Here is a 15,627-nt window from a genome sequence, read left to right on the forward strand (position 1 = left end):
AGAGATCTCTTAAACGCCCCCAAACTAGACGCATTTACAACTGCAGCAGGCAGGGCATTCCAATCCCTCACCACCCGCTGGGTAAAGAACCTACCCCTGACATCCGTCCTGTAGCTACCCCCCCTTAATTTAAAGCCATGCCCCCTCGTGCTAGCTTTCTCCATCCGAGGAAAAAGGCTATCACTGTCCACCCTATCTAAACCTCTAATCATCTTATATGTTTCAATAAGATCCCCTCTTAGCCGCCTTCTTTCCAACGAAAACAACCCTAAATCCCTCAGTCTCTCCTCATAGGACCTCCCCACCATACCAGGCAACATCCTAGTAAACCTCCTCTGCACCCTCTCCAACGCCTCCACATCCTTCTTGTATTAATTATTAATTATTCTGCACTGTATTAATTCTTTGATCTGGCCCCTTGAGTCTGCTCCGCCATTCAATAAGATCATGGCTGATCTTTTCATAGTCGTAACTCCGCTTAGCTGCCCACTCACCAATAACCCATAATACTACTTCTACTGTTCAAAAATTTATCTATCTTCGCCTTAAAAACATTCAACAGGGTAGCCTCAACTGCTTCACCGGCCTATAGCATTTTGCCTAACATTTTAAATAGACTGTGATAGTGTTGTATTATAATTTTCATAAAATTGGTACAACAAAAGAATACATTTGTATACAAGCAAAATACTGCGGATGCTGGAATCTGAAATAAAAACAGAAAATGCTGGAAAATCTGAGCAGGCATGACAGTATCTGTGGAGAGAAAATGAAGAAAGTTGAGAAAGGTGCTGAAAGTGTTATTCAGACATTCTGATCACCTAAATGGACGCTTTTAGCACTTTTCTCAGCTTTCCATCCATAGAATCCCTACAGTGCAGAAGGGGGCCACTTGGCCTATCGAGACTGCACCGACCACTGTCCCACCCGTACCCTATTCTTGCAACCTGTTTACCCTAGTAATCCCCTGACACTCGGGTCAATTTAGCGTGGCCAATCAACCTAAGCTGCACTTCTTTGGGCTGTGGGAGGAAACTGGAGCACCCGGAGGAAACCCACGTCGACATGGGGAGAATGTGCAAACTCCACACAGACAGGAAGGCCGGAAGTAGACAGCAATGTGCAAACTTCACACGGACAGGAATTCTGAGGCCGGAATTGAACTGGGTCCCTGGCGCTGTGAGGCAGCAGTGCTAATCACTATGCCACGTTTTCTTCATTACATTACAAAAAGGCTTTCTTCGTCATTACATTCCCTTTGCCCAATTATAAACCCCCACACCTTCAGAGTACAAATCTGTTCTGATTTTCTTTGCTCTCATCTCTAACGAAGGGACGTCCAGACTCAAAACGTTGGCTCTACTCTATCCATAGATGCTGTCAGACCTGCTGAGATTTTCTGGCATTTTGAATACGTTTTTATGTTCTGGTGTCCCTGGGTTTGGTAGATGTTGTATCCAGCAGATCTGCAATATTTGATTCCTAAACATTGCAATGTATGAAATTGGGAAATGGTGAAGTAACATCATCATTCAACAGAGCACTGCTGGGAATTTGGTAGGGGTTCGAAGAAAGCTGTTCCTGTTGATGTCATTGACTCAATACTGCAGTATATACTTCAATATCATTGGCATTTACATTTATTTTGAAAACTTTATACTTTGGGGTCTCCAAAAGACCATACTTCCATTTTTTTGAGATGTAAATGAATGTATTATGTCATTAATCTAAGTTGCATAGTTTCAACATTTGCAAAATATATTCCTTGTGAAGTGTTGGAATGTTTATTTGTGTAGCTTTTCCTATCATGCGCTCACACTTGCACATATAACACAAGCAAAACAAAAAAAAAAATCAGATTAAACCCTTTGGAACTTGAAGTAATACAGTAGAAAGATTGTATACGGTTTGTATACAGCACTCATGAAGAGGAAGGAATTACTCCAATATTGCTCAACAATCATAACGTTGATAACGTTCTCGCTTGAAAAAGGCATCTTTGAAGGTTGCATATTTTTTGCGACTTTGATTCAGAAATGTGTTCTTTGTTTGTTTTAGCTCACGGGACCTTTTAAGTTAAAAGTGGACGCTGCAAATTTCACTTTTTGTTTGGAGAAACTCCTTTCCAAAAATAAAATCGTGGTCCATCTGTCCCCTTGATATCAGCAGATCCGCTTTAGCACTGATATTTTCTCATTGATAGCACACTTGGGTACTGTTGATTTATTTTCACTACTTTCGTGCATTGCATTACGTAGATCAGATATGTTTTGTCTGATGGAAACTGCTGAGCTTTGGTAAAGAATGCTTAGAATAGCTGTTTATATTTGACGATTAATTTTAAAATTTGGAATGTTAAAACAACAAGGTTCGTTGAACGATTTATACTGGGTTAGGGTGTCCTTGGTAGAATTTGAACCTCGGTTGTAAATGAGAATGCAGTTCCTTTTTGAAACAGTTTATTGAAATGGAAGTTTAAAAAATACACTTCCCGTGTTTTCTTACCTGTAGAGAAGGGAAAGCTGTAATGTCAAATGCTTGTTTTTTGTCCTCTGTTTCCTGTTCTAAACTGAAAAGACACTAGCCTTTACTTGTATGTTCCTTTTTTAGGTTTTTGATTTTGTGCAAATTTATGGTTTGCACCTAACTTAAATTTTCTTGCAGGAAACTCAGTTATGTTTTATTTAGTTGCATTTGAAATTTGCTTCCCATATCTCTATTTATACAAACTGAACAATTGTGGCCCCTTGTTTTATTTATAAAGGTTCAATGTATCTTTGCCTGCCTACATCAATCTGCAAGGGAGTTGCAGAAAAGCCTCATGTTCATCGAGCCGTGAGTCATGAATAATTTTTAAAGCTGTTATGAATATCAAAAAAGTGTTTGCTTTTCAGAAGTAATTAATATAAACAGCATAGACTAAATATAAACTGCATACAGTGGGAAACACTACAGTAGTATTGGGATACTTTCAAGTCTGAAGGAATGATATTTGAATATTACACTTATAAACACAAAATGGCATTAAATTGTCACATAACAGTTACATTTACCTTTATTCTTTGTATCATTCCTGTAACTACCTTACTACAGGTATGGCTCAGAAAACCTCCCCTTTTAAATTTTTTCCAGCAAGTAAGAATCTCTGCAGATGAGGCGCAAAGATTGAAGATGCTGAGTGGTACCTTGTGGATGCTCACAGTGTGTATAAAAACCCTAACCTGAGTTCTTTTTCTGAAAGTGTTGGACCTTACAATGTGGTGTCAATAAAGCGAACTACCCGTCGTTCAATTAAAGTGATATAACCTGCTTTAGGCATGTTTTTGCAATTAAAAAATAATGCATGCCGTTATGGCATTTTCTATGTAGTCTGATCAAAGTACGACATTCCAGAGGCCCGAGATTTAAGAAGAATGCATTCGCAGGGTGTTGCTTAATGAATTCTGTGTATGTTGTGATGAATGTTCCGATTCTGCAGTAAAGATGAAGAGGTAGTCACGTTGTTAAGAACGAGAAGACGTTAGCACAGTAAGTTGGCTGTAAAGCAGCCTGGTGATAAGTCCGTTTATTCAGAAATACTTCTGTTCAATTTTGGGCTCATCAATCTAAACTGCCTTCTTTCAGGGGATGCAACACGACAACGTGTGAAATTCTCAGATGATAGAGTTTGCAAGAGTCACCTTCTTGGTTGCTGTCCTCATGACATCCTTTCTGGAACGGTATGTAGTTCTTTGATGTCTTTTTACTGTTTTGAGAGAATGCAAAGAAGAACTGTTAATGTAACATTTTGGTACACAACTTTGATTAAATCTCGTACTTCTGGCTCATGGATTCTTTCCTCTCCAAGCTTCCTGAACGGATTGTTTGTTCCTTAGCTAACTAATGTTGGGAAAGGGGAATTCTACATCCCTGAGATCTGTTTTCTCTGAGGTCAGTAGAGAGCATTGGAACCGCTGAGCCTAAAATCTAAACCATTGTCTTTAGACCATTGAGAACAGAATCAGAAAGAGCCCGTGGAGTCTGCACCGAAATGTGAGAAACACCTGACCTCCTACAATTCCATTTACCAGCACTTGTCCCACAGCCCTGAACGTTGCCAGGTGTTCATCCAGGTATTTTTTTAAAGGATGTGCAGCAACTCGCTTCTACCACCGATCCACGTAGCGCATAAAGATGTATCTCCTCCGACCACCCCCCATAACTCTTGCCCCTCACCTTAACCTATATGCCTTCATGACTGACCTAAGGAGAATAGCCACTCTTTATCCACTCTCTCCATGTTTTTCATTATCTTGTACACCTAAATCATGGCGCCCCCAGTCTTCTCCAAGAAAAATAACCCAAGCCTACCCAACCCCTCTTTATACATGACATGTTGGAGTTGCACAGAACTTTGGAGAAGCCACAACTCGAGTATTGTGTGCTTTTTTGGTTGCCACATTATAGGAAAGATGTGATTGTACCAGACAGAACGCAGAGGAAATTCACCAGATGCTGCCTGGGATGGAACATTTAAATTATAAAGAGGGGTTGGGTAGTCTTGGGTTGTTTTTGTTGGAGAAGACTGAGGGGCTTCACCAAAGTTCTATGCAACTCCAACGTGACTCCCCCGCTTTTGTAATCTATCCCTTGGTTGATAAAGGCAAGTGTCCATATGTCATTTTCACCACCCTACTAACATGCCCTTCTGCCATCAGATCTATGGACAAATTTGCTAAGGTCCCTTTGTTCCATGGAACTTCCTCATGTCATGCCATTCATTGAGTACTTCCTTGTCAAATTACTCCTTCCAAAGTGTATCATCTTCACATTTTTCAGGGTTAAATTCCACCTGCCACTTATCTGCCAGTTTGACTATCCTGTTCCAATCTTGTAGCCCGAGAATCACAGCTTCACTGTTACCCACCTGGCCAATCTTTGCGTCATCCACAAACTTATTTTTTTTTAGTGTGGCAGTTTGTCTGACACACGAAAGGTCCTTGGGCAGAAACAACTTTCCCAGTGCTTTTTAGGGGAGGCAGTGGTGTAATGATCTTGTCACTGAAATAGTAATCCAGAGCTCAGGGCAATGCTTTGGGGCTCCGGGTTCAAATCTCACCCGTGGCAGATGGGGGAAATTTGAATTCAGTGAAAATCTGGAATTAAAAAAGTCTAAATTTATCATGAAACTATTGTGGATTACTGTAAAAACCCATCGGGCTCACTGACGTCCTCGAGGGAAAGAAATCTGCGGTTCCGACCTGGGCTGATCTACGTGTGACCTGGGTTCAGCACCGGCCTTGGGTGGCTATCTGTGTTTCCACATTCTCTCTGTGTCTGTGTGGGTTTCCTCAGGGTGCTCTGGTTTTCTCCCCCAGTCCAAAGATGATTGGCCACGATCAATTGCCTCTTTGCGTCAGAGAGATTTTAGCAGGGTAAATACATGGGGTTTCAGATATAGGCCCTGGATGGGATTGTGGTCAGCGCAGACTCGATGGGTCGAATGGCCTCTTACTGCACTGTAGGGTTCCATGATTTTATGGTGTGGGACTTTGCACTGTGATCCATATAAACTACATCATTTTGCACGACTTCTGTCCGATTGTGTCTCAAGAAAATTAAGCTGGGACGTTCCAGTAGTTAGTGGATTTGAGCAAACCCACTGCTAATTGCGTGTTACTGCATTAGTACTGTTAGGTGGTTAATTGAAGGAGCTATTTGTCAACTCAATCAAATTGACATGTTTACATTGAAATGCCAATTAAATGCTTAATGGCCTGCATCATCTGATCAGCGGCATTGATGAGTTGATTGCCGCTGTCCTTGAAGATTCCTCCAACTTGACATTCTGGAATCTTCCCATCTTGGCTGTCAAAGAAACGTGCAACACGTTGCCCCTCAGGGAACTAGAGTACAGGTGGGGAAAGAGATGACATGCCTCCTTTTTACAACACCAACTGCCGTGTGGTAAGTTCCAGCCTTTGAATGTGGGTGACTGAATGGATAGGTGGGTAAGGATAGTGGCAGGGTGGGGGGGGGTTTGGGGTTGGGTGGTGGTTGTTGGTAATTGGGTGGTCAATTATGGAATTATCCAAGAATTAGACTAGGTTTTAATGTCTAACATTTCCTGCAATAATTATTCAGTAAGTACTGCAGAACTGCCTGAAGTTTCTGACTACAGCTCCTCAGAATTAGGAGGCTGGTGCCCGGCGGAGGTGCGTGGGGAGCAGGGAATTGCCCGTCAGAAATTTAAACTTTCCAGGCAATTCTCACGTATGTGCACATGTCAAGACTTCTGCGGGATCCCAGTCTACATCTTCAGTCATATCTCTGACCGGTGGCACAGTGATTAGCACTGCTGCCTCACAACTCCAGGGGCCTGGGTTCGATTACTGGGTTGAGTCACTGTGCGGAGGTTGCACGGTCTCCCTGTGTCTGTGTGGGTTTCCTCTGAACGAATCCTTGCAGTACAAGAGCAGGCCAGAGCTGGGAGTTCTGTAGCAAGGAACCTGCCTTCAGATTTCCCAGAACCTGCCCACCAGTAGTAAGTAGGCAGTAGTCAGAAGTCTGATGAAATACCCTCCGTTTTCCTGGATGAGTGCAGCTGCAACACCACCATCCAGGAAAAAGCAGCCAACTTGATCAGCACTCCACCCACTACCTTAAACATTTACTCCCCTGCACCACAGGCAAACAGTGGCCGCTATCATACCATCTATAAGACACACTGCTCTAACTCACCGAGAATCTTCCAAACCCCAACAGTTGCCATCAACAAGAGCAAGGGCAGCAGCTGCGTGGAAACACCGTCACGTACAAGTTCTCCTCCAAATCTCACACCTCGGTGCTACTTTGCCATTCTTCATGATTGCCGGATCAAATCCTGGAACTACCTCTCAACTATGTGGGTGTACCTGCACGGTGGCAGCCTCTCCGTACCACCACAATCTCGAGAGTTAGGAAGGGACGGTAAATCCAGATCTTGTCAGCCGTGCTCATGGTCCAAGAATTAATTTAAAAACAAGTTATAGCCTGCCAACCCAAAAATGTCCCATTTATTCCTACTCTTTCAGTCCATTTAATAGCTTTCAATCCATGCTAATATGTTACTCTAAATCTGTGTCCTAATTTGTACAATCTTGTGTGGCACATTTTGTATAAATGATTTAGCTTTGAATGTAGAAGGATTGATTAGTAAGTTCCTGGGTGATATGAAAATTGATAGGTGGCAAATAGTGAGGAAGATATAGATGGGCTGGTCAGACTGGCTGATCAGTGGCACATGGAGTTCAATCTGGATAAGTGTGAGGTGATGCATTTGGGCAGGACAAACAAGGCAAGGGAATACAAGAAGAACAGCAGGATCCTGGGAAGCATTGAGGATCAGAGGGATCTTAGTGTGGAGTACACTGGCCCTTAAGGTAACACGACAGGCGGATAAAGTGCGAAAGAAAGCGTATGGGATTAGAATAGTTCGGTACCTTGTCTTTGACTGGCACAATCGATGAGCAAAGGGCTTCTTTCTATGCTGTATACCTCTATGGTTTGAAGGGTGGCACTGTGGCACCTTTAAGCGCCAGAGACCTGGGTTCGTTACTGGTTTCGATCACTGTCTGTATGGAGTCTGCAGGTTCTCCTTGTGTCTGCGTGGGTTTCCTCTGGGTCCTCTTGTCTTCCTCCCACAGTCTGAAAGACATGCTGGTTAGGTGCATTGGCCATGCTCAAATCTCCTTCCTGAACAGGCGCTGGAGTGTGGTGACTCAAGGATTTTCAAGTAACTTCATTGCAGTGTTAATGTAAGCGTACTTGTGACACTAATAAATAAACTTTATAACAAATGCTTTTTGAAAATCTAATGCTGCATCCACTGGTTCCTCCTGAACTACTAATTATATCCTTAAAAAAATTAACAGATTTGACATATTATTTCCCTTTCATAATTGTGCTGTTTATTTCGCACAATTTATGATGATTTCCTCAATGTCCTCGCAACACATCCCTCATTGATGCTGCCTAATTTTGTCTGCTAACGATAAGCTAATTGACCTACTTCCCCATTTTTTCTCTTAAACATCTTATGTTAGCTCTCTTCCTTGAAAACTATTTAGGAATATAAGGAATGCTGGAAGATCAAAACCAATGTGTTCATAACTCTGCAGCCATCCCTTTCAAAACAATAAGGTGCAGTTCATCAAGTTCAGGGAATTATTTGTTTTCCCTTAGTCATTCTCACAAGACTGTTTCCCACTACTTCGCAAATTTTTTCTGCCGACTGCCTTGAAGATGGAAACCAAATATTTGTTTCATGTTTCTGGCATTTCCAGATCCTCATTATAATTTTATCTCTCTCGACCTCTAGTAATGCAGCATTGCAGCCACACTACAAGGCAAGTTACTTGATAGATAAAAACAATTTTTCTCTGAACTCAAAATTGGAAAATTGTCAACTAGGAGTAAACTTGGCCTATTTGATCCTTAGTTGAACCTTCAAGCCCTTATTCTCCCTAACACAGTTACCACAAGCTTTCACTTCTGTAAGATCAGCTGTCTGCACCACTGCCTCAATCCACCTATTTACAGGCTTTTGTTAGCTGCAGACTCAATTCTCAACACTCTTCTGCCTGACCTCCCATCTTCCATAAACTTGGAGGATGGAAGGTTATTCAAGGTAGGCAGGAATGTGGGGGGTTGAAGTTATAATCCAATCAGTCACGATCTTACTAAATGGCAGAGCTGGCTCGAGGGGCCAAGTTGCCTACTCCTGCTCCTAAATCGGAAATTGGTATTGAGCTTATCCACGATTGACCTACGTTTGGCTCACAATCCACCAGCACCTCATTTTGAACATTCTCACAGTCATGACCAAATCATCCATTGACCTTGACCTCACTATCTGAAACCCTTTCCCTCAAAAGCTGTTGAGGGGAGGACATCTAAAAATTGAAATTCTACCACTGCTTGAATTTGGGTTATAGATCCAAGGCATGCTGAAGGAGGCATGGTACAAACCGACTAACATCAAAATTAAAGTTTGAGAACTCTGTGTTTCACCAACTCTGACTGTGCACCGCCACTTTCTTTGCCTCGTGATTGATTGGTGAGTCTTCAGCTGCCGTAAGGCTGAATGTTCTGGCACTCGTGCCATAAAAAATACACCCTTTTTCTCTCTCAATCTTTTTTTCTTCCCTCTTGTGTTTTCTTTCTCTACCTCTCTCTTCTCCCTCACTCTTTGCCCCCTCTCCCTCACCTCCTGGCACCACCACCACCCCCCCAGCCCCCATACACCCTTCCCCTCACCATCATTCCCTGGTGCTCCCCCCTCTCCCTGGCACCCCCACCCCGCCTTGCTCCCTGGTGCCCCCCATGTTCACTCCCCAGTGACCTCCTCTCCCTTGCCCCCTGGCACCCCCTCTCTTCCTCGCTCTCCACCCCTGCCAGTGGGGTACCTCGAGTTATTTTAGCATATTTACTATGCTGTGGAAATGCACATTGTTGTCGTGCAAAATTGCATTTTGCAATGGACAAATTCTAATCTTGAAAAAGATTAGAATTCTTCAATATGACTATTAATACTTTTGAGTAACTGCTGGATTGTTGGTATTGTTGTGTGTGAAATATTCCACACAGACGCTTCGACCAGTTTGTCACATTTACTGGTGCTTTTACTTTGATGTGGAAATGCCTGCGTTGAACTGGGGTAAACACAGGAAGAAGCTTCACAACACCAGGTTAAAGTCCAACAGGTTTATTTGTAGCAAACACCAGTAGCTTTCGGAACTGGCTGTTCCTTTGTCGGGTGGGTGGGAGTGGTTTTTTCGCCACGCTATTAATCCAGAAACTCGGCAAATGTTCTGGGGATCCGGATTTGAATCTCACCACGGCAGGTGGTGGAATTTGAATTCAGTTTCCAAAAATTTGGAATTAAGAATCTACTGATGACCGTGAAACTATTCTTGTAAAAAAACAGCCTGCTTCACTAATGTCCTTTAGGAAGAATATCTGCTGTCTTTACTTGGTCTGGCCCACATGTGACTCTAGAACCACAGTAATGTGGTTGTCTCTCATCTTCCCTTTGATCAAGGGCAACCAGGGATAGGCAATAATTGCTGGCCAGCCAGCGATTCCCAAATACCACTAATAAAAAAAGGGCATGAAGGTGAGTCTCTCATGCCCTCTTGTGTCGTCCCAGGTCACATTTCATTTGGTGGAGTCTTGGCTGGAGTTTGTCTTTAAAATGACTGTTTTTATCCTCCTTCCTTATTTGAATGTTGCCTGGCTTTCAGCCAATGGGATAGAGCAGGGGGGGGCTCTCAGTATCCAATGTCATCCTAGTTGTACATATCTCGTTTCAGGCTACGGTTAATAGCAGGGAGTTTGGTTGAAACAAGGGGATACGTAATTATAATGTCTTCTGGCTGAGTACCTCCTGATGGGTTGCAGGCCATAATGACTCTTCCGTTGTAAAGTTTGAACCTTTATTAAACATGTAAGAGGACAGGGTTCTGATTTTTGGGTCATGATGACTTTGCTGTTGTTAAAGTGAAGTGCCCCTGTTCGATATGCGAGATCCGATATGTGTCCCGGTTGGCTTTTGGCCTGTGGTAACCTTGGAGAAACAGTTGAAGCTGTATTAATTTAATGTGTACAATTTTATGTTGGGCCTAATTTATCAGGCAATTGTCCATTTGAACATAATACTAATTTTTAATATTAGAGAGCGATACAGCACAGGAACAGGTCCTTTGGCCCACAGAGCTTGCGGCAATACGTAGTATTTTATCCCTCTTATTCACGTGCCCATCAAGATACACCTTGAACGTTGCTAACGTGCCTCCTTCCACTACCTCTACTGGCAGTGCGTTCTAGGCACCCACCACTCTCTGTGGAAAAACTTTCCCCGCACACCTCCCCTAAACTTAGCACCTCTTGCCTTAAACCTGTGCCCTCTTGTAGTCGACCTTCCACCCTGGGAAAAAGCCTCTGAATATCCGCCCTATCTATGCCCCTCATAATTTTGTAGACTTCTATCGGGTCACCCCTCAGCCTCCGTCATTCCAGTGAAAATAGTCTGAGTTTATCCAATCTCACCTCTTATTTAAAACCCCTCCACACCAGGCAGTGTCCTGGTAAACCTTCTTTACATCCTCTACAAAGCATCTACGTTGTTCTGATAGTGTGGTGACCAAAACTGCGTGCAGTATTCCAAATGTGGCCTAGCTGACGTTTTATACAGCTGTAATATAACTTGCCAACTTTTATACTCAGTGTCCCGGTCTCTGAAGGCAAGCATGTTGTATGCCTTCTCGACCGTGTTATCCACCAGTGTTGCCACTTTCATTGATCCCTCTCTAAGTCAATTCTCCTAAGGGTTCTGCCATTTACTGTATAATTTGCACCTGAATTTGATCTTTCAAATTACATTTGTCTGGATTAAACTCTACCTGACGTTTCTGTGCCCAAGTCTGCGATCTACCTTTGACAATCCTTGTCATCATCTGCAACTCTTGCCCATTGTTTTACATCAGCCTACGTAACGTTAACATTTTACTGTAAATGACTAAGCTATAAAAATACAATGATGAAAATCCAATGTCTAACTTGGGATTAGTATTTTGGTATTTGTAAAGATTTATAAAGATGCTGACTGGAACTTTTTGTTCCAGTGACCTTTTAAAATTATTTGGGAAATAACATTGCTTGGCCGCTTTAAATAGCAGTATTATAATAGCAAGTTGCTGTAAGATTTGCTCTAAGTGTTAGCAACATACTGTACTTTATACTTGTGCACAAAAAGCATTGAATTTTGAGCAGCGTGATTACATTTAAAATTCTTTTCTTCACCAGCGCATGGACCTAGGCGAATGCACAAAGATTCACGACCTCGCATTGAGAGCCGATTATGAAATCGCTGCAAAAGAAAGAGATTTATTCTTTGAGCTGGATGTAAGTTACCAAAATTTCAGTATGAATTAATTAGGGCTTTTTCTGATGTCATTGACAAGTATTACTGTTGTTGTATCCTACGGCAAGCCGAAGGTAATATTGGTGCTCAATGTGTTGGAGTTTCAAAGTCAGAGAATGCAAGAATTTGGAAAAAAGCTTTAAGAGGTAACGAAGTCGGGATGATTTCTTTAGTTCAGAAAAATAACAACATTGCACATTTATCTCATATGGAGGCAATTCTTTACCTTCGCCGACCCTCGACTTTGGTTGATTTTAATAACTAACGTAAGGAAGCATCCATTCGTGCCTTCCTTTGTTCGACCATTCACTGATCTCTGTGTTGTCTGCCTGAAGGCAGCTCTTTGGTTCATAGTCTGCTGATGTTTCATCCTGAACTTTCTTTAAAGCCATATTTTCAGCATTTTGTTTGCTGTTACCATTAACGGTGAAAGGCAGGGTGAGGAGACAGTTCGCAGATCCTCTTCAGCAGAAGGAAAAATCAAACCTGCATTGTTTGAGTTATTTTGAAGCACGCGCTAGCTATCCAACTGACAGAGCTAACCGTATTATCTGTTTTTATTCATTTACGGGATGTGGGTGTCGCTGGCTAGATCAGTATTTATTGTTCATTCCTAGCTGCCCATCAAAAGCTGATGGTGAGTTGAATTCTTGAGTTGTGTCGGCCTTGAGTTGTGGGTTTATGCTGTTAGAAAGGGGATTCCAGGAATGTGATCCAGCAACAATGAAGGAGCAGCGATATGTTGGGCGGCACAGTAGCACAGTGATTAGCACTGCTGCTTCGCAGCTCCAGGGTCCTGGGTTCGATTCCGGCTCGAGTCACTGTTTGTGTGGAGTTTGCACATTCTCCTCGTGTCTGCATGGGTTTCCTCCCACAGTCCAAAGATGTGTGGGTTAGGTTGATTGGCCATGCTAAGAAATTGCCCTTTCGTGTCCAGGGGTGTGTCGGTTAGAGGGATTAGTGGCAATAATATGTAGGGATATGGGGGTGGGGCCTGGGTGGGATTGTGTTTGGTGCAGACTCGATGGGCCGAAGGGCCTCTTTCTGCATTGTAGGATTCTATGATTCTGTGTTTCCAAGTCAAACTGATAGCAGCTCAGTGTTCCAAGATTCAGATAGTATCAGCATGACAGAGGTACGGATAAGCGAGGAAGGAGAGTTACCTTTTTGATAAGAGAGGGCCTAACAACAATGCTCAGAGATCGCATTTTTGGGGCCTCATCACATGAGACCATATGGATAGAACTTAGAAGCGAGAAAGGGATCGTCACTCGGATGGGACTGTATTATAGGACTACCCCCCTCCCTGCCAGTGGTCAGTGGAACTAGAGCAGCAGATGTGCAGAGAGGTTGCAGATAGTTGTAAGAATATTAGGGTAACATTAGTGGGAGATTTTAATTTCCCCAGTATTAACTGGGCCACCCAGAATTTGGTAAATGTGTCCAAGAAAATTTCCTGAATCAATATATAGAGGATCCTATTCGGCAGGGTGTAACACTGGACCTCCTCTTAGGAAACAAGGTGAGGCAAGTAACTGAAGTGTCAGTCGGCGAGCACTTTCGGTCCAGTGACCGTAACGCTATTAGTTTTAAAATAGTTATGGAAAATGATAGGAAGGGCCTACAGGTTAAGGTCCTGAACTGGAGCAAGGCCAATTTTGGGGGTATTGGATAGGATCTAGCAGAAGTTGATTGGGAGGCTTTTAAAAGTGTGATATCAAAAGTCCAGGGGCAGTCTGTTCCTGCTAGGATGAAAGGAAAGGTTGGCAAGTTTCGGACTCCCTGACCGATGAGAGACATTGAGGCTCTGGTCAGGAAGAAGAATGAAGCCCACATCGGGTTTTGGCAAACGGGGACAAGTGAATCCCTCAATGTCTCTAAAAGATGTAAGAGTGCACTTTAGAAGGAAATCAGGAGGGGTAAAAGAGGAGATGAGATGGATTTGGCAGGTACTGTTAAAGAAAATTCAAAGAGGTTTTATAGCTATATTAAGAGAAAAAGGGTGACTAGAGAGAAGGTCTCCTTAAAGATCAGCATGGTCACAGGAGAAGTGAGATTTTTAATGAATATTTCTCCTCCGTGTTTACTGAGGAAAAATTCATGGGTGCTAAAGAAATAGGGCAACAAGTGGTGGTGTCTTGGGCACATATTACTAGGGAGGAGATGTTTGCAGCCTTAAAGCACGTTAAGGTGGCTAAATCCCCTGGGCCTGATCAAGTGCACCCTCGGATCTTGCGGGACACTCGGGAAGAAATTCCAGAGGTTCTTACGGAGATAGTTGCTTCATCTTTTACCATTGGCAAAATGCTGGAAGAATAGAGTTTGGTTAATATCGTTCTGTTGTTTAAGAAGGGTAGCAGCAAGAAGCCAGGGAGTTACAGGCCATGAGCCTGACATCAGTAGTAGGTAGGTTACTGGAGGGGATTCTGAGGGACAGGATCTACCACCATTTGGATAGTCAGCGTAGCTTTGAGTGTGGGAAATCATGTCTGACGAATTTTTTCAAGTTTTTTTGAAGAGGCAACCAACAGGATGGATGAGGGTGGGGCAGTAGATGTTATCAATGTGGACTTTAGCGAGGCCTTTGACAAAGTCCTGCATGGCAGACTAGTCTGGAAGGTTAGGTCGCATGGGATCCAGGAGGAGTTGGCAAATTGGATTCAAAATTGGCTAGATGTTAGGAAGTAAAGTGTGACGGTCGAAGGTTGTTTCTTAGACTGGAGGCTTGTGACAGGTGGTGTGCTTCGGGGGTTGGTGTTGGGACTCTTGTTATTCGTTATTAATATAAATGATTTGGATGTGAATGCACAAGTCATGATTAATGGATAAGTCATGATACTAAATTAGGAAGTATTGTTGATAGCCAGGAAGGTTATCAAAACTTACAGGGGGATCTTGATAAGTTAGGGAAGTGGGCCCAGGATTGGCAAATGTATTTCAATACAGATAGGTGTGTGGTGTTGCGTTTTGGAAAGTCAAACCGGGGTAGGACTTACGCAGTGAATGGTAGGGCCCTGGGGAGTGTTGAGGAACACAGGATCACCAGCACATCGTTTGTTAAAAGTGGTGCCACAGGTGGACAGGATGGTGAAGAAGATGTTTAGCACACTAGCCTTCATCAATCAGAGCAATGAGTGTAGGATTTGAGACATGATAAATTGCTGGACAAGCCACACTCGGTTATTGTGTACAGTTTTTGCCGCCCTGTTTATAGGAAAGACATTGATAAACGGGAAAGGGTGCAAAGAAGATTTACCAGGATATTGCCAGGGCTGGTGGATCTGAGTTACAGAGAACAGTTGGCCAGGTAGAGCTTTATTCTTTGGAGCATTGGAGAATGAAGGATGACCTTACTGAGGTGTATAAAATTATGAGGAACAGGATCTTTTTCCCAGGGAAGGGGAATTGAAAACAGGAGGGCATAGGTTTAAAGTGAGAGGGGAAAGATTTAAAAAGGACTGGAGCGGCAACTTCACACAGAGGGTGGTGTGTATATGGAATGAGCTGCCAGAGAAAGTGATTAAGGCAGGTACAATAACAGCATTTAAAAAGCATTTGGATAAGCGCATGGGTGGGAAACGATTAGAGGATTTGGATCAAATGCAGGCCAGCTGGGAAGGACACCACGGTCGGCATGGACTGGTTGGGCCGAAGAGCCTGTTTCTGTGCTGTATTGCTCTACGACT

At 43.0% G+C, this 15,627-nt stretch overlaps 1 protein-coding gene across 2 annotated transcripts in view; it reads left to right on the forward strand.

Annotated features, from left to right (window-relative positions):
* luc7l (LUC7-like (S. cerevisiae)) overlaps positions 1–15,627 on the forward strand; it is a 45,360-nt gene that overhangs the window by 964 nt on the left and 28,769 nt on the right. Inside the window, exons 2-4 of one of the 2 annotated variants that reach the window (XM_080184014.1) lie at positions 2,765–2,835; positions 3,625–3,719; positions 11,824–11,922. In XM_080184014.1, the coding sequence (XP_080040140.1) occupies positions 11,827–11,922 (96 nt within the window). In that variant the 5' untranslated portion in view covers positions 2,765–2,835; positions 3,625–3,719; positions 11,824–11,826. The remainder of the gene's footprint in view (positions 1–2,764; positions 2,836–3,624; positions 3,720–11,823; positions 11,923–15,627) is intronic. The other variant, XM_080184013.1, reaches the window with a different exon arrangement.

Source organism: Carcharhinus amblyrhynchos, unplaced genomic scaffold (genome assembly GCF_965287045.1).
Source record: "Carcharhinus amblyrhynchos unplaced genomic scaffold, sCarAmb.v2.hapA scaffold_519, whole genome shotgun sequence".
Classification (NCBI taxonomy): Eukaryota; Metazoa; Chordata; class Chondrichthyes; order Carcharhiniformes; family Carcharhinidae; genus Carcharhinus; species Carcharhinus amblyrhynchos.